General features: G+C 36.3%; 3 protein-coding genes across 6 annotated transcripts; 2 read left to right on the top strand and 1 right to left on the bottom strand.

Moving 5' to 3' along the window:
• Positions 1–237: 237 nt before the first annotated feature.
• Positions 238–3,730, top strand: LOC140770357 (F-box/kelch-repeat protein At2g24250-like). Its single transcript, XM_073111510.1, has 2 exons — positions 238–1,378; positions 3,273–3,730. Exon 1 carries the CDS (start codon positions 243–245, stop codon positions 1,365–1,367), a length of 1,125 nt encoding a protein of 374 aa, XP_072967611.1. The 5' UTR covers positions 238–242; the 3' UTR covers positions 1,368–1,378; positions 3,273–3,730.
• A 139-nt stretch (positions 3,731–3,869) lies between these two features.
• LOC140770356 (uncharacterized) lies at positions 3,870–6,462 on the bottom strand. Its single transcript, XM_073111509.1, has 2 exons — positions 5,900–6,462; positions 3,870–5,335 (listed from the first exon to the last, which is right to left on the bottom strand). Exons 1-2 carry the CDS (start codon positions 6,325–6,327, stop codon positions 3,988–3,990), a joined length of 1,776 nt encoding a protein of 591 aa, XP_072967610.1. The 5' UTR covers positions 6,328–6,462; the 3' UTR covers positions 3,870–3,987.
• Positions 6,463–13,153: 6,691 nt separating this feature from the next.
• On the top strand, positions 13,154–17,668 carry LOC140769490 (uncharacterized). 4 transcript variants are annotated; one of them, XM_073110187.1, is made up of 8 exons: positions 13,160–13,394; positions 13,693–13,854; positions 14,069–14,159; positions 14,859–14,974; positions 15,897–15,956; positions 16,069–16,134; positions 16,979–17,183; positions 17,260–17,668. In XM_073110187.1, exons 3-7 carry the CDS (start codon positions 14,075–14,077, stop codon positions 17,171–17,173), a joined length of 522 nt encoding a protein of 173 aa, XP_072966288.1. In that variant the 5' UTR covers positions 13,160–13,394; positions 13,693–13,854; positions 14,069–14,074; the 3' UTR covers positions 17,174–17,183; positions 17,260–17,668. The 4 variants fall into 4 exon arrangements, with proteins under 4 accessions (XP_072966291.1, XP_072966288.1, XP_072966287.1 ...); XM_073110189.1 differs by lacking the exon at positions 13,693–13,854 and adding an exon at positions 14,379–14,482 and having other exon boundaries at positions 13,358–13,394; XM_073110186.1 differs by lacking the exon at positions 13,693–13,854.
• Positions 17,669–23,605: the final 5,937 nt, after the last annotated feature.

Genomic DNA, 23,605 nt, shown 5'->3' with positions numbered 1-23,605 from the left:
ATAAATTTACTTAGAGTTGGACTTTAACTTATCACTTCCTGAATTACAAGGGAATAAGTTGATATGTAAACAAAAAAAAAAGAATTAAAAAATATATTATTTTATTTATTTTGAAAAACTCGGCCCATTAGTTGTTCCGGCCCATTCGGCCTTGGATTCGGGAAAGCAGATGGTAAGCCCGTTCTTGTCCCAGTACTTATGTCCACACCCTGTTCGATAATATTCTTCTAACACCGCTTAGCATGGCAACCGCCAGAAAGAAGCCTCTCTCCTCCTCCTCCTCCTGGGGGGATTGGGCGGATCTCCCTGACAACCTCCTCCACTCCATCGTTAGCCATCTCGTCTCCTTCCCCGATCTCGTCTCCTTCGCCTCGGTCTGCCGCTCATGGCGCGGCCTCTTCCTCTCCACCCCCACCTCTATCCTCCGCCCTCCTCTCCTCCTCTCCTCTCGCCGGAGAATATACCCCCGCCGGCGCGATGACACCCCGTCGAGATGCCCCATCCTCGACCCGGCCTTCCCCTCCACCACCTACTTCTCCTCTGTCTCCGCTCGAACCCTCTCCCGCCTCCCCTTCATTGGCTACTCCTATGGCCACGCCATCTTTTACCTCCCCTCAATCCGCTGCATTCTCTTCGCTGACGCCATAACCGGCGACGAGGTCCGCACACCTCGCTTCCCCGGTCATTCCATACCCCGCACCTACTACGCTCTCCTCACCGCTCCCTTGTCGTCGCCCAGCTCAGATCTCATACTTCTTAGCTTCGGTCTCGAGCTCTTCCAGTGGCGAAAAGGCGGCGAACGATGGATCAGACACGATCTAGGGTTTAATCTCCCGGAGGTTAATCACGCCGTAGTGTTCAAAGGTCGGGTCTTTACGCTGGATTCCTCTGAGAGGCTTTTCATCATACAGTTGGCACCGGTTGCTCTTGTAAGGCAAATGGAGGTGAAGTGGATAGGGGAACAAGTCTCTCCTTTTAGCTTCAAACAGTGGCTAGTTGAATGCGGGGGTGAGCTGCTCTTGGTCCGGATCGTGCCCACGGAGGCGATAATGTGTATGAGCGTCGAAGTGTTTCGATTGGATTTGTCAGATGAACAAATGAAATGGGTGAAGGTGGAGAATTTGGGAGACTGGGCTCTGTTTCTTGTTGCCAATAAGAGGTGCCCTGGCTTTGCTTGCAAGAATCCAGGCAGATGGGGAGGGAGGGGGAATTGTATCTATTATGCAAGAAGTGGGGATGATACTTGGAATGTGGTTGAATTAGGATCTTCGGAGATCGACACCACTGTCCCAGATTCGCCTACATTGAATGCTGATCCTTTGAAGTGGCCGTCGCCTGTCTGGATATATCCAGCTATGTTCTCTTGATTCTGATCACTGTGAGTTCCTACACTTTTGTGCATGATTTTAGATATTGTTAGAAAGTTACAGAGTTTTATTGCTTTGCACCATTAGAGTTAGTTGTTTATGAACTACTTTTCTCATGTGAACAATTCTTCTTTCTGCTACTTCTACAAGCATATGGGACTTAAATGATATGTAGGCTTCTTTTCTTTTGGAGATATTATTGCTCTTTATTAATTAGTTCAGTAGAATAAGCGTTTCTCTTATTCCAATAGCTGCTTGGAATTAGGATAAATGTCAATGTGGTTACCTACTTCACTTTCATATGATTGTAAAATGAAGCATTCAATATGCTAATTGCAAATGATAGGGCAGAGTATTGTTTAAATGGATAGTTGATCAATCTCAGTTTCGATACGAAAAGCTGCTAGTTTTCTACGTGATTTTGAATTAGAAAAATTAGATATTACCCACATATTTGGGGACTTGGTACTTGAGGTTTTTACGGAATTTTAGTCAAATATGTATGTGAGAAAATCTAGAGAAAACTAAAGCTTTTCTTTGGATAGATAATTAGTCTTTATCAAATGATAGTTAAGAACTCGGTGCCAACTTATTGCTTAGATATTCAGGTGGTAAACCAATCATATGCAACACTATCCCAGTTGGCAATACATACAATATTGAACCCTCGTGTGATCTTGATTGAATTGACTTGGGAAATCTTTTGGAGTGATTCATTAAGAATACTTATAAATATCGGACTGATGAGAATCCTGCAAGCATTGAGAGAAATCTCCTATTTGTGCTCATTTCTGGGTTCATCTAGCTTAGAGTGGCCTATAGATGGACTTGAACTATGGATCATTGTGAAAGTGTGCAAGTGGGTGAAGTAATGGTTCTTCTAGCAAGGTTTAAGAACTATCTATACATTGGACAAAGAACCATGCTGGATCTTTAGCAATTCCCAGTTGGTCGTAAAAGCAGTGAATGATTGTGGAACAGTTACCAATTGGACTATCCTCACTATCATCCAAGAATACAATAGGTGGATGTTTTTTCTCTCTTTTATTAGGATTTGCTATCTCACAATTTAGCCACTCTCGCTGATCAAATGATTTATCGTGGGTACTAAATAGTCTAGTCTCTTTGGTAGTGTGTTCTCACAATATCATTAATCGAGAAAATTATAATAAGATATGTTTAAATAGTGTAATTAATTGTTATTTTGAATAACAACGGCCATCATTCTCATTGTAGCGAGATGTTTTGGATAACAATCATGACATTAAATGTAAGTTCTGGGATCAAGACTGAGTCTATTTTCAATCCTTGTCCACTTCCTGCATAGAATTGGGAACTTAAGAGAGGTGGCTATACTTGAGGGTTCCTTTAAGTATCACCTTCTCAAGCTCTAGGGAAAGCCAACTTAATTTTTCTATGTTAGAAGACTAGATCGAGTATCCCATGAGCTACAGATGGCTTGATTGACAAACCGCTCTTAAACCATATAATCTAGACAATGTATGTGGGAAATTTGCATCAATGGTTTTAGTAATAATAAGATCGGGTTCTTAGAAACTGAGTACTTTTCTACATTAAATGCTTGTTTTTTTATAAGATAGTATAGAAGAGATGTTGACAAGCTCAATCTTACTAAAAAAATTAAGGCTTTTTTATGTAAATTAAAGTAGCCCAATGTATGCAAAGCACAAGTATACGATTCCATGGCACTCTTAGAGCTAAAAGGATGTCAAGAATGAATGAATGTTTACATCCCACAGTACCAAGCTCAACTAGGGGTAAAAGAATATTTAGTCCCCTTCTTTTTATATTTACTATCTACTAAATCGATTAGATATGCATAACTGTATGCAAAACTTTATCCATTAAATACTGAAGTAAAGAAAACTTTTTCAAACCTTCTAGGTTTCCCTCGCTAAGCTCCAATCGGACTTGAATCATATCAATGTGTTCTCCTTCCAAACATTGATCAGTAATTTTGGTATCTTAAAAACCAAAAGGTATTCATTAAGAAATATCATTTTATCATGTTTTGTTGGGTTAAAATTAACCTGATGACTTTTTCAAAGACTTCCTATTTAGATGAAGAAAAGGATTGATGGAAATGAAAATAACGGAAAAGAGGAAACTACTAAGAAAAAGGTTCCAAAAAGGAAAGGAGAAGAATTAATAAACCATCAACTTTGTCTTAACAAAAACCAAGGAAAAATCTTCAGTTTCCTCCTCCAATTCTTTTTCTTGAGCTAGCTTATCAAGAACGGCTATAAATTGCTAACCAATTCACAAAGTAATTAGGATGGTATACAATTTAGAATAGGTATTACACAATTAAGTCATACTCTAATGGGGCTGCAATTCACAATTATCCTTCCACTTAGACATTAGTAATTAAATTGATTACAAAATAATTACTCAAAAAGTTATAACTCAAATCGAAGTAGAAGCACTGCGCATCCAATCCACAACATACAAATTCATAAAATAATCACTGGACGAGGGGATGGTCAAAAGAAAACAGACAAGTCAGTTACAATTATCTCAAACAAAGAATTAACTACAAACAATGTCAAACTAGCAACTAGTGTTCCAAAAGAAGAAAAATTCAATAACACCACCCATATTACACTCTTACCCTTCCACCATATCCATCCCTCTCCTCCCCTGAGCTTGAAGCCACTTCAATGGCATTCATCCCTTCCCCTACCTTGTCCACTCCACAAGCCGCGCTCGACCTCCTCTCATCTTCCAACCCTTCCACATGCCCTGCTGCAACTACTCCTCCCACATTGCTCACATTGCCAAAGATTAGCACCAGAAGCCCCACAAAACTAGCCAAGAACGCCACCGCAAATGCCGGCCCGACGTGCCCCGGAGACGCTGATCCGATTGCGAATCCAATGCAGCCGCCGATTGCCCTAGCTGTCGCGAACCACACTGCAAACGCCCCCTCCTTTCCGGCCGGAGTGCAATCCAGAAGCAAGACCCTCCCAAACGCGTGCAGCAATCCGGCGGCCGTGCTCTGGACTAGACCCATGAGGATGACATGTAACTCATTCCATTTCCTTCCTTTGTAGTAGAACCCAGCACCGGAGGCGAATGCTGACAGGAGGAATCCAAGCAACTGCATACTGACCGCGTCCGCGCGGATGAGCATCTGGAAAGGATACAGCAGAGGAAGCGACATCGCCGGAAACATGAAGTAGAAAATCCATAATGTTAGAAGAATGACCGGCTTGATGCAATCGCCGCCTACTACGTATAGTACAGCGCCGGTGAAGATGCACGTGGAGGAGAACGATGACAAGAAGACGGCGGCGAGGCCGCCGACGGCGTGCGGGTAGTTGAACACCGCGAGGGCGTATGCCAACTTAGAAGCGAAATCTGACGATGTCGATGACGAGGATGATGGTGATGAGCACGCTGGTCTAGTAGAAACGAGGCCATGGCATATGCCGACGAACCACGCGAGGCCACTAAAGATGGAAACCACCCATAAGCTCGTGAGCTGGTCGGAGCGGCGGAGCATGTGGTAGACAAAGGCGGCTATGATGGCGGCTCCGACACTACCTATGGCGGTGGAGTACAACGAGAGGCGGCTCGAGACGGCTCGACGGCGGAGGAGGCGTTGCCTTCCGCCGACCCCGGCGGTGAGGCCGCGGACCATGAGGCCCAAGTACCGGGTGTGGGCGGCTTCGGCGACGACGATGGAGGAAATGACGGCTGCGATGTAGAAAGGGAAGAGCCACACGGTCTTGAAGAAGCCGGTAAGGAGGCAGGAGAAGGAGCCGACGGTGGTGGCGGCGATGAGGATGAGCGATTGGTGCTGGCCGCGGTCGAGGTGGTGACCGAGCTGGGTGAGGAGGGGGGAGGCGACGAAGATCCCAACGGCCCATGAGATCGCCGTCCAGTTGAGGGCGGAGAGTTTTGAACTACCGATAACAATGGAGTGATGCACTAACTTCTGGTACCTGCCAAAAAACAAAAACAACAAACAATTTTTTTTGAAAAAATAAATCTCAGTTAGTTTTAAATTATCCACTAATTAGACATTAAAAGTTAATCATTTATCATTTGAGATGAGACTAATAGTAATCTTATTAATTACCAGTTCTATGCCTCAAGAGAGAGAGAGAGAGAGAAGAAGCAGAAGAAGAAGACGACAAAACAATGGCAGGCAGGCAGGCATGCGTTGAAGTCTTCATTGGTTCCATAAAAAAGAGAGCAGAGAGATGCTTTCATTTATTGCCTCTCCTCAAAAGAAGAGACGACAAGATGCTTTCATTTCAACGTCTCTATCAGAAGAGAGAGAGAGAGATGCTCCTCCCTTTCAAAATTTCGAAACGAGATTTATTGTTTACTTTTTTACTCCAAACCTACTACTGTGTGTTTGTTTCATTTTACACCCTCCGTTTTTTCTATATTTTTTAATTGAAGTATCAAAAAACAGCTTAAAACTGAAATAAACACATAGCACAGGGTGTGAAATGAAAAAAAAAAAAAAAGACCTGGAAGAGAAATGAGAGAGTACTCACAGCGCCATCTCCTTCCGAGAGCAAGCGACGCCCTTGATGGTGTACGGCGGCGAGTCGGGGGACGGCGCGATCTGCGAGATAATGAGCGGGAAGAGCACGGGGACGAGCACGGCGAGGACAAAGTAGGAGCAGAGACCGTAGATGTACCACCCAACGAGCTCGATCCTGGTCGGCGGCTCCTCCGGCATGGTGACGTAGTCCCCATACGCCCCGCGAACGGCCGCGGTCTGCACCTGGACGCGCGCGGCGCGCATGGCGTCCGGCGTGTCCATCTCCTTGTAGGCGTCCTGGTCCTTGTAGTGCTCGTTGGCCTTCTCCAACGCCTCGCGGATGTTGCTTGGGTTGTTGGTCTCCGCCATGGCTGCTTCCTGGTCGAGTGCGAGGTGAGCTCCGAGGCGAGTGGAGGAGGTTTTAGTTGAAGGGAGCATCAGGTGGGAAGTAGCATAGCTTGGGTGAGAAGAGCTTTGGGGTTTGGTTTGGTGGCTTTGCAAAAGGTAGCTAGGAGGGTTTAAAGGTGAAGAGAGAGAAAGAGAGAGAGAGAGTGTGTATGTATGTGTGGAGTGAGAAGTACTGCAAAGATGGCCCCTTATATGCATAGATTGTTGCGCTGGACATTGGATTCTACTTGTCTTAATTAGGGTGGTTGTTTCAAAAAATAATAATAAGATTTCAAAATTGAACCTTTAAATCAAGTTGAATTTTCTTTGTTATTAAAATAAAATAACCAAATGATAAAAGGAGGTACAACTTCGAAATTCAAATCTAGGTTTGAATCTTCTAAATAGTCATCCTGAATTTAGATTAGAATAGATAGCAGGTGACTCCTCTACTCTAATTTTAAATAGTTATTATCAATACTAGTTTAAAGTGATTACTCGGTAGCGTCTAGCTCGGCCACAAAACAGCTTAATATTTAAATTAGATTTAATATTTAAATTAGACTGTTTAGAATATCAGCTAAATTTATTTAAATATACATCTCGTTAGACTTAGTACGTGGGCTAAAAATTATTTGAGCCTTAAGATATTAACGAGTTATGTCTCATTGGGCTTTGTACTTTGAAAATATATTTTACTAACCAATTCTAGTAAAATTGATAGATATATTTCTTATGACTAAAGAGGTCATGAGATTAACTCTAACTTCAAATAATTATTATGAAGAAAATTATTTGGTGATTGATGGTTGAGAGTAGCTTGACTCAATTGATGGTTCGACGTTGTGGTTAGCCTGGAGGAGCAACTTGGCAGCACAATGACTTTGAGCAATGTTTCAACAGCGTTTAGTTCGGAGCAATAGTTCGACGACGTATATAGCTTAATATATTAGTTAAATTTGAATAGGGCCTTAATATTTATGTATCTAAAGAGGATTAGCTATTTATCCAACTTATATCTAATCTTCGACCTCTTAAATAATAAAAAAGAAAATCTATCTTAATTTTTGTGTCACCTTAAACTCAACGAAGGGCTCAAATATTTTTTTCCCCAAACACCAAATAAAATCTTATTAACCGAAATAAATCCAATTTGAATTTGCAAAAATGCTTGAGAGAAAACAAATCCCTTTGTTTTTCTAGAATCCTTTTTCCTTTACAGGGCAGAATATGATTCCATTTTAGCAAAGATGGAACAAAAAAGGTCTTGCAATTATGAGATAACATGAGCAGATACACTTTATTGTCCGCATGGTACCTTTTGACTTAAATTTTGCTGGGCTGTGATTATTATTGGCACAGGATCCCTCTTTCTTTTGTTATTTATGCAAAAGGAGACAAGTCTTGCAGATTGGTCCCCATAACAGCCTGGAAAGGGTAGAGGTAAAGTTACTCATCAGCCCACATAACTTGCTGTAAAAAATTCATTTTTACGACCTCTTAATGCAAACTGCACCGTTACAGTAAAAAGAAAATTACATTTTACCCCATTATGATTATGTCTAAATTTATTTTCACTTTTTATAATATTATTTGTATTAAGTTTAAAAGTTGTAGATATATTTTTTTTTATCATCAAATGCATCTGTATCACAGAATAATTGTTCTAAACTAAAAGCAAACTTTAAACTGTCACGTTATCGAGCTGCTCCTCTAAGCCAATCACATCACCGAACCATTAACCTAGTTGAACCACTGAGCCAAATCATCAAACTAATAAATAATTTTCTCTACAAATAATTAGTTAGGTTTATGGTCTATCGCGTGACCATCGAAAAAGATACCTACCAACTCTACCGATTGGTTTTCAAATAATAAAAATATAGATACGTTGAATATTTCTATTATCTACAATCTAATTATCTATAATTTTATCTCCAATAAGGATCTTAAAATTAGACGTATAAATTAGTCAAATATAATAGAAAAATGTAAAGGGATTAAAGTGATAGAAATATATTTAAAAAGATAAGCATTGGAGTTGGGTGATGGAATGGGAGCACTTCACTGAGAGCTTCACAGTGAAGCAGAGCTCACTTCTTTTGATGCAAAATTTAAAAAAAAAAAAGAAAAGGAAAAAAGATAAGATGGATAACTTTTGGGATAAGGTGGTGGTGAATGCAAAACTCGGTTATGCCCCACTTTGAATCCCATCCCATGTTTGCCTTTTGCTAGATAAAGCTGGATAATCTTAATTTAGGAGGGTGAGAAGCACTAGTATATTTATTCTGAGTGCTTTTCTTTGCTCATGATGCAGAGTTTAGGGCTCCAATATGAGAGGGTTTAAGCCATACTTTTCTTTCGGCTAACGCCGCTCGTAGTAGATCCACCATCATAGGATTCTTCTTCTCTCTTCTCACTTTGGATTCAAAAGTTGCTATTTAAATCTTGCTTCTTCTTTTCTGTTTTCTAGAAGATGAATCGAGTCAAATATACGTTTCCTAGCAGCTTAGTAACTTTTCAGGAAGATGGTGACCTCACAGCTTCATCTTTTGCATACTTATATTTGATTAAATTCCTTTTTCTTTTTCTTTTGTTTAAACCATCCAAAGTTTAAAATCTAAATCCATTTGGTTAATTTTGTTGGGATGTGTTGTTGCTGCTGCTAATAGTATTCATGTGAGTGAGATGGTAATAATATCGCATCTACTACAAGTCAAGCATATAGAGACAATAAACGAGATAAGATATTTTCATGTACGAAGTACGAACCCAAGTCCCCAAAGATTAGCTTCTCGGGAGATGCATAATATCTAAACATTTATAATATAAATAAAATTTTGTATCAAAATATATATATTAATATAATATTTTGCAAGAAAAGGACGGAGTTCGAGTTTATCGCCTAGAGAGAGAGAGAGAGAGAGAGAGAGAGAGAGAGGCCACTTGGCAATACTATAGCAGACGAATTTTTGGGAACGGCCCAAGAAAGCATCGAAAACTCTAGCTTATTCTAGGCTTATAGCTGTATCCAGCTCTCTCTCAATTTCTTTTTTTAATTAAAAAATAATAAATAAATCAATAAAAAATCTATCTTCTTTTACCGACACTCTTTTAATTTATTTTTTTTACTATATATATATATATATATCAGAAGTATTTTTTTTACCTAGAGATTTTTTATTGGTTTATGTAAATATTTTTCTTTAGATAATAAAAAAGTTTAATAAATATATACTGAAAATAGGTTTAAAAAATCTAAATAAAATTATTTATAAAGATTGATTACAACACTACTCCTCCTCAACTATTTAATACATATAATACTTGTCTTTTAATAAAATTATAGTTTACACTTTATATTTTTACTATTTTCAAATTGAATCCTATAATTTAACGAATATTTATAAAAAATATCCTACTGTTAGATCAGTTAGTTAAACTTAACTAAACCTCTATATTAAGTTAACTATACTAAAAAAATTATGAAAATAATCTCAACCGAGTTATATTAATGGCATTTTAATTATTTTAAAAATAAAATATCTCTACTTAGCAGAGTATTCTCACGGTGCTAATCTAGAGTATTTTCTGTATATATTTACTAAATTACAGAGCTTAATTTATAAATAGTAAAAAAATATATGACGTAAACTATAGTTACGTTAAAAAAACATATTTCTTTATTTTTAATATTTTCTTAATAATCTTTTGAGAGTATTAAATTAATGTCACGTGATTTTTTTAATTAAAATAATCTAATAAATAACTAATGGAAGATAATTTTAATAGTTTTATATAATTTAAAAGGGTCAATGCATCGTTAAAAAAGAAAATAAAAGTTTCTTAAAAGTCAAACATTTATTACATAATAGATTTAATAATTAGATATATTTGATGATATTCTCATACAAAAACTAGTGTTTTTAAAAGATATACTTAAAAATATTAACTTAACACGCTAATAAGAGATATTTAGAAGGATGTACATGTGAAAAACTCTAAGAAAATTAGTATAATAATAAGGCTGCTAATTAATTTTTCCCCTTAGTTAATGCATCCATGTGAAACTCATATCATTGAAGTGATATCATAGTTAATCTAAAATACTCTATGTTAGTGTCAACGGTGATAAAAAAATAATTAATTTCAAATTCAAATCATAAATTCTCTTAAGCATACATACAATTATACATCAAATATTACCAAATTACAATTGGGAATTTGAAATTAGAATGGTATACAATTAGCTGACAATTATTACAGAGGGATCACAGCAGCAGTCATCAATAAGGCAGCAGCAACAAATAGCAGCAAGGCTGTAGAAATTGAATAAAAGTTATCAAAAATAGATGCAATTTGAGGTATTAAGCAAGATAAGCTCTCTTATTGATATATTAATTAAACAAAAGTTTTAAATACCAGAGAAGCATTAAGAAACATACATGTTCTCTATGCTTCACTATTATACTGTTCTTATCCTATCTTAAATATTATTAAATAAGTTTATTTTGTTAACATAACAAATAAATATTTTACTCAGACACCGAGATGTTATGGATGCTAAAGATGTAATAGTTTTTTCAAAAATTGAATTAATTTTCTTCTATTTTTAATTTTTTATGAATTGATAAAAATACTCCTTTTTTACTTAAATAAGTATTTATTTATCTTCAAAGAATATTCACATGTTTCTTTTTCTTTTTTAACTTTTAGATTGTGTGAACTATATATTAAGTTTTATTAAACTTATTTTTTTATAAAATTTAATAATAAGATGACATCTATGAACAAGTCGAATATGGGTTTAAAGAATATGATTAAAAACTCATCTATTTCGCCTAATAAACATGATGGTGCATTTTTGTCGTGGACACGCGCCTCCATTAATTTTGACAAAAATATTGGTTTCATTTTAATTGTAAGTATATGAAATTAGTTTAAGAATTTTTAAAGTATAAATGAGTAAAATTTTTTTTTTACGTAAGTACATAAAGGTAAAATATATTTAATTATATTATCAAATTTATATTTAAAATTGGTATAAATGCATGGAGTTAAAATGTATTTATTTGTCCTAACTAAGTTTAGAAAAATATAAAAGGTACTTTCAATAATATACATGTATATATACTTACATAATATTTTATACTGCTACGGAAAGTATTTTAAAAAAAAATTGTAATTCCATATGTGTGTGGTATTATTAGGACTCGTATATGAGAAACATTGTCATAAATACGATATATTATTAGTGTATTATTCAGTAAATTAAGCTTTTAAATTAAGTGATTATTTAGCAATAAAGAACTTACCATCCCGTAATGAAGCCGCGGCCGCCGCCCGATGATTGTGGTGGAGGAGCATACTGAGGTGGTGGCATTACTGGAGGCCCTTGATAATAACCTACATAAATAAATAAATAATAAATCTCATAATGTGTAATGTTTCTCTATTTGATCTCAGGAAGAGCATATTATGATACTATGATATTTTTTTCCATAAGCATTTAGATCAAAATTAAGAATTTTTATTAATAATTCAAGAGCCAACTCTAGTTGGAGCACATTTAATATAATCTTTTTTTAACAATTCTATGCAAATTTTTTTTTTATTGGCTAGACTAGACTCGATAAGTTAGATCTAATTTAATGAGAAAAGATTTCGCATGGCTTCCTTTAATACTTTTATGCTCTCGCGGTGACTACTTCGATAATCAATTTAGGTCGTGACTTCTCGGCCAACCGAAGGGGCCTTATGTTCTCTTTGTTCCTCCGTAAGCCGAAGAAATCCTCTTCTTTATCGTCTAATAGAAAATTTAGAAAGAACTCAATAATACAATCTTCAATTGTCTTTCCACAAAAATAAAAATTATTCCCCTCTCTTGTTCTAATTAATTTTAAACCTTTTTCTCCCTTTGTAATCTCTAAATTACTTTCTTTATATATTCCTGCCTTTTTAATCCCTCATCATCACTGGGTGTCAAGCCCATTATTTATCAAAAGATAAATAATAATAATTGCATGCAAAAGATAATAACAAAACCACATGAAAAGAAACAAACAGAAATAAAAACAAAAGAAAGGACCTTCCATGACATAAGAATTATAACAAAGAAAAGAATTTAAAAAACTTTATTGATCATACCCAAGTGAAAGGAAATTTATTTATTACCTTGGGCAGGCGGGTACTTTGGATCATACATCTTTCTCAACGGGGGAAAAAAAAAATCAACCTAAGAATTTTTTTAAACTTTTTAATTGCAATTATACTAAACTTTTCAATTTCTTTGCCTTCTTTATAATGGAGAAACTGTGTAGGTTGGTGAGTTGGTTAATCCACTTTTAGTTCTTATGTTTTTGGATGGAGTGGCTGAGAGCATTTTGCTAATTATTTTTCCAAAATTGAGATGGTGGCTTAAGAGGACAATCTGTAATTAATTAAGTTATTTAATCCCATCTAGAGGGATGATGACAATTAAGATTATTATTCATTTGAGTAGATCCAAACCATTCTAAGTGGGACAGGATTAAAGGTTAGATCAAATTTGTCAAAGTTTAATCAATTACAATTTGCATCATGTTTTACAAATAACATGCATGTATGAGTAGTTGCCACCTCTGGGATAGAAGACATGGCTCACACCAAGACTCAAAATGCTAGCCATTATTATCAGAGAAAATATTTAGAAGATAATTACTTCATTGAAAACAGTTAATCTGGTCAACGACATTCATCAAGGACGTGGAACAATTCTTTGAGATGTTAACATTTTTTGTTAAGTCACTAACTAACTGTGGCATCGACTTAACGGTAGAGAAGAGAGGTTTAGATAAAACAACGGCGTTAGAGAAGAGAGGTTTAGATAGCAACGACCGAGAATGAGAACTTGACAAGGAAGTTTCTTCTTCTTTCCCACCTAAGAATACGAGAAGAAGTCTTCTTCCAGACCCTCTACATCCATCCTTCCGAGAAATATCACGAGCTATAAACTGCGTCGCGGAAGAGAAGAGGAGGGGGAGAGAGAGAGAGAGAGAGAGAGAGAGAGAGAGAAAGCAGTCATGGGTCAAGCTTTTCGTAAGCTCTTTGACAGCTTCTTTGGCATCGCGGAGATGAGGGTATGCCCATTTCTTCCTCTTTCAATCTCTTGTATTCTTTGATGAAACTATGATTCCTCACATGGGTCTGTCTTAGAACTTCTTAATCTTATTCGGATTGCTGTTTTTTATTTATACTTTCTCGGTTCTGTATCAGTTTTTAGTTTGTGATTGGAGTGCAGATGAGATGTTTGTTGTTATTGACATTTTGTTAAAAGATAGTTAGAAACGCCATCTTGTTTGCTTTGCCTCTTTTGATGTAGTTACTTAGATATGCATCACATAAAAAGATGCTCAGATGTGTACTATTACCATGTAGTGGGCAATTATGCAAAATAAATCAAAGGGCGGTATTATGAAGTAAGAGCTTGGCGAACCTATATGGTAAAATAACAGAATCATCAGCAAATGAGGGCATTTACCCCCTCAAGATTGCTTTAAATGAGGCGCTTTGAGCCTAAGGAGAGAAGAAAGAAGAAAGGTAGAAACTTATCTGCTTCGCTACAAAAGAAAGAGAGTTATTGTTGATTCTTGCTTATACTCTGAAACTTAGTGCAATTAAATCAGTAACCAATTGACCTGCAAAAACTTAGAAACTTTGGGTAGCTCGGTTTTCAGCTTTAATCTACCTCTTTCTATTGATAGACTTGTAGCACCTATTGCATTAATCATTATTTCAAGTTCACTTGATATAGGTTGTGATGCTCGGTCTGGATGCAGCTGGTAAAACAACTATCTTGTATAAATTGCATATTGGAGAAGTTCAATCTACCATCCCAACAATTGGTAAGCACCATACACAACCAAACAACCTTCTTTTCAATTTTCTATCTTTAACTTGATAATATGTAAGGTGCCATCTTAGTTGGTATAAGCTCTAACAATCTTTATCTAGAGATCACAGAATCCCATACATATGAATTAATTGCTTCACTGCAACACAATGTCAGAATTATCCTTATATTTGAATTTGAGAGGCTGTATGCTCACCAGGCTGTACTGCAGGGCTTTAAATATATATCCGCAACCTGTAATTTCTATGCTGGACATCTTTAGACCCCCTGCTGCTTCATCTACCTCAAGATATCCTTGCCCATCATGGAAACTAGGTGCCATTATATTTAATTCCTTTACTTAGTTATGAGAAAATTTTGAGAATTGATGCAAGAATGCAGAATAGATTAAATATAGAACTAGACTCTTGTTTTACCATTTAGTTGCATCAGCTGATCTATTTAAAATTTGGCCTTGCTATTTCTAGTTTCCTGGAAATTTAGATTGTAGGTATCTTGTGAGGTCAGTAATTTGTGTTACATTTTTTTAAGTTTTTAAGTGTTACTTTCTTTAACTTGCATCATATATTTCTTCTACCATATTAAATATCATGATTCACTGAAGTAATCTGTAGTTTCTTAAAAGTGCTCTTTAGAGTTGAGACCTCTAACTCTCTAAGTGTTGTGATTATTCTTTCACCATGCTCTGCAGGTTTTAATGTGGAGAAAGTTCAATATAAGAATGTAATGTTCACGGTATGGGATGTTGGTGGCCAAGAGAAACTAAGACCATTGTGGAGGCATTACTTTAGCAATACAGATGCCTTGGTAACGATTGCTATGTATATTACATCTGTTAGTTTTAATGTCCTTGTTTCTTGCATTCTATTATTACTGCTGAATGACCATTCAATTCCTTTTAGAATTCTGATGGCTTACAGCTGCCACTGCATTCAATTTTATGAAGAAGTCATATCTGAAATTGGACTCCTTTTTTAAAGCAAACTCAAGTTTCCCAGCTTATACATGTAGTATTCTGCTCGGCGGTACATAATTAGTAGTGATTTTATGTTATAGTTTGATTACCTTGTAGGTGTTTCTGCTACTATCAATCTTTCAACTAAACTTCTGGCTCATAATAACTAAAGCATGAGATTGCTTCATGAGTTCAATCAACATACTAGTTCATAGTCACCATAACTTCTTGATAATATATAGAAGGAGACCATCTATCTCTTAATTAGTCTTGTTATTTTGTCCTCCAAAAATCATCTGAGAAGATTAATATAAAGATCTGACACCAGCTTTAATGACTGTTCTGATCTGAATTTAGTGACTGTTCTTTATTCTTAGAGATTCTTATGTTTTTCATAAGGAGTACAACCACACAGAACTTGCTTTCACAATTTTCTTCAGTATTGATCTGCCAGCACCATATTTCATATAAGTAGGCTTGGGCCTCATCAGGGTCTTATTCTATCTTGACCCAGATCAATCCACAATTGGTTTGGGACTATGATTTAGATGAGCCCATCTAGGGATTGTTAGAGAGGGGATGCCATATAGGATAAAGCTATCATCCTTGGGATTACACGTTGTTGCTTGTTATCATCACGGCAATCCAAGTTCTATTGCATGACGAACTCAGGGACTGCTTTGTTGTATATTCTTGGAATCCCAAATCTTTGCTTTATATCTAATGTAAGATATGGAAGAAAACATATAAGATATCTGTCTGCTCTTGTTTCAGATTTATGTAGTCGATTCATTAGACAGAGAAAGGATTGGGAAAGCCAAGCAAGAATTTGAGGTTAAGTTTATATACTGATTCTTACTAAGTAATTACTGGATGTCTAGTTTTACTTTTGATGATTATGAAATTTCCTTCTTGTTGAGTTAATTGCTTTTTATTCTTCTTTCAGGCAATTATCAAGAATCCTTTCATGCTCAGAAGTATCATCTTGGTGTTTGCAAACAAGCAAGACATGGTAAGTTAAACTGCATTTTTAAAGTCAAGAGCATAGTGCCTTTAAGTCCATGACAGTCATGTGATTTCAGTATGCATCATAAAGCATGTGCTTTTACTGTAATTCAGGTGGTTCGCATTTCTTCGCTTCTCTTCTCTTCTCTAAACTTTTGAAGGCCCTTTTACATGCACAGAATGGCCATTCATTAGTAAAGCCAAGTAATCAAATGGACTTACTTTGCTTTGTATTCCATGCTTTGAATGAAGAATTCATGGTAATGAAATCCCACATTTTAGTGCATGATACATAATCCTACAGATTTCTGTTTGAAATGATCTCATCTCCACTCATATGAATGAAGAGCATACTGAAAAATGATGCATCTCATAATATAATTACACAGTTGTTTTGACTTCTTAATTCTAACTATTCTTTCTTTGATAAGTCAATCCTTCATGGATGGATAATTTTACTTATCATACCCAATTAGCATCAAAATATGAAGTCAGTACATGGAGAATTCAGACATTCAGTTACTATGCATTTCAGTAATGGTTTTATTCAGTTCCACCTATGAAGATATATACAGTTCTGCATTCATGATGTGGAAGGGTTGATTTCAAATGGTCATGATTCTATCAAGCCTTAGGAGTAAAGATCCTTGATGGACTGGATCAACTCTATAATTCATGAAAGGAATTGTCAACCTTTTCAGTTACCGAGTTCATACCTTGACAAGACCAACAGAAAAGAAAACTAACTCATCACATGATAGCTACTTATACTCTTCTACTGTCAAGTAGAGGTGTCAGCTGTAGTAAATTATTTTCTAAAATTGAACCATAATCATTTTCCTTGCATCCAGAAAGGCGCAATGAGCACCGCAGAGGTTTCTGAAGGGCTAGGCCTGCATGAGCTGAAGAATCGAATATGGCATGTCCAGGGAGCATGTGCTCTCAGTGGCGATGGACTTTATGAGGGATTGGACTGGCTCACAACCACTTTGAAGCAGATTCAAGCCCCAGGAGTCACCACTTTTCTTGGAAGTCCCTCGTTCTGATCAGAAAAAGGTTTAATATGTTCCTAATGTTTGCATCTCTGTTATGCCAAATATTCCAGCCTTCCTAAATCTTCTTAACTATTCAGGTGGACCTCTTTGGGTGTTTGGATTACTCAATCAGATGAGAGCTGGGATTTATAGTTTTCTGTCAAATGACACAATGTGGTGATGATATACTTGCAGCCACGATGAATCAGACAAGTATGCTTCCCCTGCCTGGCACAATGATTAAATTGGACAAAAAAATTTCTCTAGTCTTATAAAATAACAATCTTGAATGGTCCCATATTTAATGAACATATAGGGATTATTCCGAAATGTGTGTTTCCCTTTCTTTCACTAGAAGTTGTATATATAGTAATGCATTTCCTCATATGTTCATCAATCATATGATATTATTCGCATCGAGCTGCTTGAAAACACTGCAATCTGCAGATCTGATAGGAAGTTTGTAAAAATGATATACAGTTGATTATTAGTTCTATTTTTTTGTTCTATTCGTTTGGTTGTTTTCCAGATGATTTCAGTGGATAATGAGAATTTATCAAAAAAAGATTATTATAGTGCAGTTCCTATGTCCTGATAGCTCAAGTTGAGGGATGGAACAGAACTGAAACATTGGAATTAAGTTTCTCTAGTGTCTATTGGCTTCATCTTTTTTCTCTTTTTTTACCCTGACACTAGTGTTTTCTCGTCTGTTAAATGATAACTATTGTCATTTTTATGTTGAATAGTACAGCATTGTGTGAAACAATTTCAATTGCCCAAACTACTCTTGATTAGAGTTAAATTGCTCTATCCATAAATCAAGTAAGAAAATTCATTCATTTCAAAAGAAATCTTATGACACTTGCCGCAGAGATTCCCTGACAACCTCCAGCACCAAGTTACAGTTGAAAAATTCATGAACCTAGTTTATGGTCCCAGTACTCAATCAAAAGCTCCAGTTAACTGAAGCTGATGGGTTTCAATTTAAGACAGGGAGGTGACTTATTTTGGCAAGTAAAGTTCTTTTTTTTTTACCCCTTTTTTCCCCCCCCTTCTATACTCCATGGCTGTGTCTCTTTTCAAGTAGGTTTGGATTGTTACGTTGTTCTTGTTTGGTGCTTCATCTCAATCATTGTAGTTAAAAAAGAAAATTTTAATTTTGTAGCTAGATGTGACAATTGATGTATGATCCCCCTTTGGCTGGGCCATATGACATCTTTCCATCTCTTATAGGTATAGATAGCCATTTGAAAGACACAGAGAAGTGGAGAAGAGGAAAGTGTGGAGATGATGGGAGGGCCAGGTTTTAGGGAAGTGGCATCAATATGTGTGCCCAAAAGTTCAGAAAAGCCTGTCATCTTCCAGTGATTAGGAAACTGGCACCTGATGTTTGCTATGGGCATCTTATATTAGTAGTAACTAAGCATAAGACCCACAAAAGAGAGGAGGGTTTAGCTTTGGCTATGGCTTTATTTGGGTGTACCCAAAAATGTTGACAAAACTTTTTTTTTCTTTTTATAGTGGCACATAGAAAATTTCAATTATCAATAATATCTTGGGTTTGAGGTAATATCAAATTCAATCATTTCTGTAGAAATTTGAGCTATAAACAGATCAAATCAATCGCCCACGGATCAAGTTTTGGAAGAATTACATTTTATTTTATGTGGTTAGGCCTAAAATTTAATTTTTTTTTAAAATTTTTAATGAGTATCATCAAATTCGACATGCAGATTAGTCAAATATGATGGAAAAATAACGATTTCGGTTTGAATATATTCATAAAGAAGTAAAATGATACTATAAATGAGTAAAATAAATTTAAACCTAATCAAAACGGGGTAAAATGTAGTTTTCTCTTAGACAACACCTACACAAGATTGAACTCGGGATCTTCTGATTAAATAAAAAAAATTATTTCAGAAGCAGAGTGCCTCGTGAGGGTCTTTTTGGTTGGAGGATTGATCTAATTGTCTAACCTAATTATCGAAAAGGACTAGCCTTGCCGGCCAACTCCGATGACTGTTGGATAACGTGCCCCTTAAACTATTAAAAGAAAAGGAGAAGTTGAATTGTCAAAAGATCGAAGTGGGTCTAATTGAGTTTAGGGTTTTGGGGGGGGGTCTTTATCTGGTACCAGATTCAAGAAGGTTTCCATTTTAAGAGGGGAACTGTTCTTTGACTAAGATAATAGAAAAGGTCTCTTTAGCTCACTTAACATCAACACGGCAAAGTACCAAACTACCCCTATCCCTCCTTTAAATGGAAAACCCCCCAAAAAGACCATATCGGAAAGCAGAGCCTGAGACATTACCCAGGTGTGCTCCAGAATGTTCTCCATGTCAAACGATAGGGGTACACAAGTAATTTCCCCCCCTTGATGCAGACACCAAAATTAAAGATGGGATCTTTTAATTTCACACACACACATTTTATACGGGGTTGGTTTCAATTTACACGCAATCACTTGCAACTATTTGAATTTAAATCAAAATTAAACACAAAGTGCAAAGTAAAATAACAGAGAATAAGTTTAATACATTTTACCACTCCTGTTACAAGTTTGCTCTCTAAGTATAAATAATCCCACTTCTATTAAATCAATATAAAATTAAGAGAGAAATCAAATCATTCCGAGGGCATTTTAGAATACTGGGAGGATAATTTAGTTAAAATAAATTAAACCCCTGTTAAATCCGGTGGTAGAATGTTGGTTCCCTATAGCAGTTGTACTGCTATTGAGGGAAAGTCCAAAGATGCGATGCCAGGCAGTGGCACTGGCATCGCTCTTTTTATAGTAAACAGCGAACTAAAGGGAGAAAGGCTGTGGATCAGCAGAAGCACAGCAAATGGGAGTGCGGACAAAACTACGGTCGCCATCCCCCTCCTCAATATCCCACGTACACATGATGATGAATATTTTTCCCTCCTTTTTCTTTTTGTATTTAAATTAAATTTAAAAAAAAAAGGAGGAGAAGAAGAAGAAGATCACGAGTTCTCTCCTCGTTTATCTTCTCGTCTTCGTACACGAGATAACGTACGATATTTTTCCCGACAATCTCTGCTTACGTAAGTCTCACTCCTGTCTTTGTCTCCCTCCACCTTTTTTTTTCCCTTTTTTTTTAAATAAGAAATATTCTCTGTCATCCGACACGTGGAATGCACATTGTTTTTTTTTTAATTATTTATTTAATTTATTTTTTTGGTTTTGTTTCTTCTTTGTTTGGGCGATTGATTAGATCTCTGTGGGCGATGGAAAGTACAACCAAGTTTTTGATCAATTGATAGTTATAGCCGTCTCGCTTCGGCTTAAACTATTTCTTTTAATTAATTTTCAGCTTATGACGTCATTAGACTTTGTCTTTTATCAAATTTATCAAATACCACATAGAGATAAAAATAATTTTTAATAAATAATTTGATCCGTAACGATTTTGGACTCAATAAAGTATCATAACTTCTAAGGAGATCTGCGAATTTTAGATATATTATTGTCCTTGAAAAGAGCTTTCCAACGAATCCAATATCACAGGATTTGAACGGTTAGATCTCAAGATAATAAGTCGAATGAGATTTATCCGGTATTACTTTAGAAAGTTTATCTAATGCTCTACAACTTTATCTTTTATAAAGAGATAAAAATAATTTTTTTTATAAATAATTATAATAGAGATTATAAATTTAAATCCACACTAAACTTATCAAGATGATCTTAGTATGTAATTTGCTAATATAAAAATATTGATGAGAAGAGAGTGGATGGAAAAGAACTTATATATCTGGATAGTTTAGAGCTTAACCTATTTGTCCAATAAATTGAAAAGGTGACCTAATTATTCTTAGACAAGTACTTTATAAAATTGATGCTAAAATCTATGATGAGAGATTCCTTTCTTTAATTGCACACAACTGTTATGGTAATGGTAACCTTTATGTTAACCTATTAAAGCACAATTCCTTTACTAATGGTGATAATAATTATGTATACCAATATAATGCTTGATAGATTAATCATCCGCTTGTCATTTACTTAACTTTTTTTATTTCCTGTTCACCAACCTAATTTTCTTTTTAATTTTCCACTTGATAATATATATATGTTGTAGAACTTGAACATAGAACAATAGATCTAACATGGGTTGCCTTTAATGTTGCTTAATTTATAAGACTAATTAACATTACTTTGATCTATCAAAGACCCTAAAATAAATTTATTCCAACCTAGCTTCTTGGTTGAGTTTCATATCAAGCGAAGTGATCATCTCTCCGTCGCTTTGAGTTAGGAATTCATACTGAATTGGTTCGGTAATTAAATATCTTTTTATTTTTTTAATATTTATTTAAATTTAATTTTAAAAAAATAAAAATAATTAATGAAGGCGTGGGAGTTTTAGAGGGAGAAAGAGAAGAAAGTTAAACACAAAGCTCATAGACTTATTGGTCCGCTGACAATTAGTTGGAATTTAGATTAGATGGATGTGATGTTTAACGAATTAATATGAGGCGAATTATGGAAGAATTTGAGTGATAGGAAACAACTTTGAATTATTCTTGCGATGAGAAGGATGTGACCGTTGGGTTTTTGTCGCAATCGTAGTCGGTACAATTAGATGCCCACTTTATGCAGTGGTCACGAGTTCAAGCTATTTATATATATATCGTCAATAATAGGAGGTAATAAGTAAGAGAGCATTAAATTCATTCATAGACTCTCTTTTTTTCTTCTTCTTCTTTTTTGGAAGTATTTCTGTGGAGACCAGTCACAGTAACGTGAAGTGTGGGAATGGTTTTTGAGATTAGATTTTTAACACGCGGAATTAGTGTTCGAGTTCGGTTACGTCTCATAAGATAAAAGGTTTGGGATTAGATAGGTCTAGTAGTATGAGTCTCCAGGTTACACTCTGGATTGGAAAACTTGAAATTGATGGTTGAGCTTAGTATATATGGTAAGATGAAGTAAAGGCTAAGTAGAGAGCAGTAGGAGGGAGAATAGAAGAAGGTAAAGACATTTAGTTTGATTTAGAGTAATATATATATATATATATATTAATTAGAATTTGGATAGATTTGAAGTGTTTTTATATGATTTTATCTAAGACTCTTAAATGATAAAATAAAATTAAAAAAAAAGGGAAAAGCTAGCCTGCCCACGAGAAGAGAAGTTGACATATATATCCAGGTAACATCTCGCCCAACCACATTCTTCCCTTTTATATCGTTTCGCCAGAATCTATCGCGATATACTCGTCTTACATCCCGTGATAGTACCGTCCTCATTCTCGGTCCACGTGATACTTTGCTCTTTTCTCCCAACCTAACTTTTTTTTTTAAATAAAAAAATAATTATAAGAGACAGGACGAGTCAGGGGCAGTTGCGTCATTCTGTTCAAAGCTCCATGCCCGTACGGACCGCTGATTTGATTCGCCTGCTAGTACTTTTACCTCCCTCTCCTCTACTACCCCCTCGCTTTCTCCTTAAAGACTATCATGTCCCTTTTCTTTAACCCCGATGAGTTCCTCCTTCGTCGTACCATCATCATTTATGCACCGCTTAAATCATCCGATCCGGCTCTCGGGACGGACGTGGGACCAATAGCACACGTGGCACGCCCTTACATCTAATACCCATCGCTATCTCCCACTGCGAGTGATTTTGCCCTCGCTATCTTTACCACCTTGTATCTAAACGCCCACAGACTATATAATATTCCAAAGAAGTGCGATGAAGATTACTATTTCGAATTGCTATATTAGTTTCTTTATCTAGAGCGGTTGTGAGTTGGATTGCCTCCGGTCTTCGCTGCGGTCTACCCTGCAGCAGATCGGCTCCTAATCACACGGTTGTTCTTCAAAATCACCCCGATTGAGTTCCCACCGGAAGGAAAAGCGACGGAATCCCCTCCTCCCTCCCTATTCACCAAAGAGGAAAGGATGGATCCGTAATTATGGGAAGATTTGAAGCACTGTATTGGAATTTTGGAAGGTCAAAAATATCAGGGACAGGACCGGAAAGTGGGAAAATTTTGGAAGGGGGAGAGGCGGGCAATGGGAATCGCTTTCCACGCCACGCACGTGCAGACAACAGCATCACGTGACAACCGTCAATCATGGAGAACGTGTCGACATTTGAGTTGTGGGCGCGCAGCAGTTGCGTGTTCGTGGCTCTGAGTAACGCCGTACGCTTTTATTCCGAGACCAATTTAAATTGGGAAATGGGAGGTGCACCTATCCAATACGCAGATCGTCTTATGGAGTTCGATAAGTGCGTCCACTTATCATCTCTTTAGACGCAACAGCTACTGCGCATTACGAGAAAGCAGACAGACTGAGTTATGGGCCACTAGGGGCTGAATTGACCCAAAAAGAAAATGGTTGCTACATGCACGCTCATATTAGCAAAGTGTACCGCTGTTCCGCATTAATCCTTCTGGCAAAAGCAGCGTA

Source organism: Typha angustifolia, chromosome 11 (assembly GCF_048772165.1).
Source record: "Typha angustifolia cultivar Huaian chromosome 11, ASM4877216v1, whole genome shotgun sequence".
NCBI lineage: Eukaryota > Viridiplantae > Streptophyta > Magnoliopsida > Poales > Typhaceae > Typha > Typha angustifolia.
This window is presented reverse-complemented; position numbering and strand designations above follow the sequence as displayed.

What these genes read in the sequence shown, in the direction of transcription:
- LOC140770356 (XM_073111509.1), bottom strand. Translation starts at nt 6,327, where the DNA reads ATGCTCCCTTCAACTAAAACCTCCTCCACTCGCCTCGGAGCTCACCTC. An exon ending in TCTCGGAAGGAGATGGCGCT is followed by an intron (nt 5,336 to 5,899) that starts GTGAGTACTCTC and finishes GTTTTTTGGCAG; the next exon opens with GTACCAGAAGTTAGTGCATC.
- LOC140770357 (XM_073111510.1), top strand. Translation starts at nt 243, where the DNA reads ATGGCAACCGCCAGAAAGAAGCCTCTCTCCTCCTCCTCCTCCTGGGGG.
- LOC140769490 (XM_073110186.1), top strand. Translation starts at nt 13,338, where the DNA reads ATGGGTCAAGCTTTTCGTAAGCTCTTTGACAGCTTCTTTGGCATCGCG. An exon ending in ATCTACCATCCCAACAATTG is followed by an intron (nt 14,160 to 14,858) that starts GTAAGCACCATA and finishes CATGCTCTGCAG; the next exon opens with GTTTTAATGTGGAGAAAGTT. An exon ending in TTAGCAATACAGATGCCTTG is followed by an intron (nt 14,975 to 15,896) that starts GTAACGATTGCT and finishes CTCTTGTTTCAG; the next exon opens with ATTTATGTAGTCGATTCATT.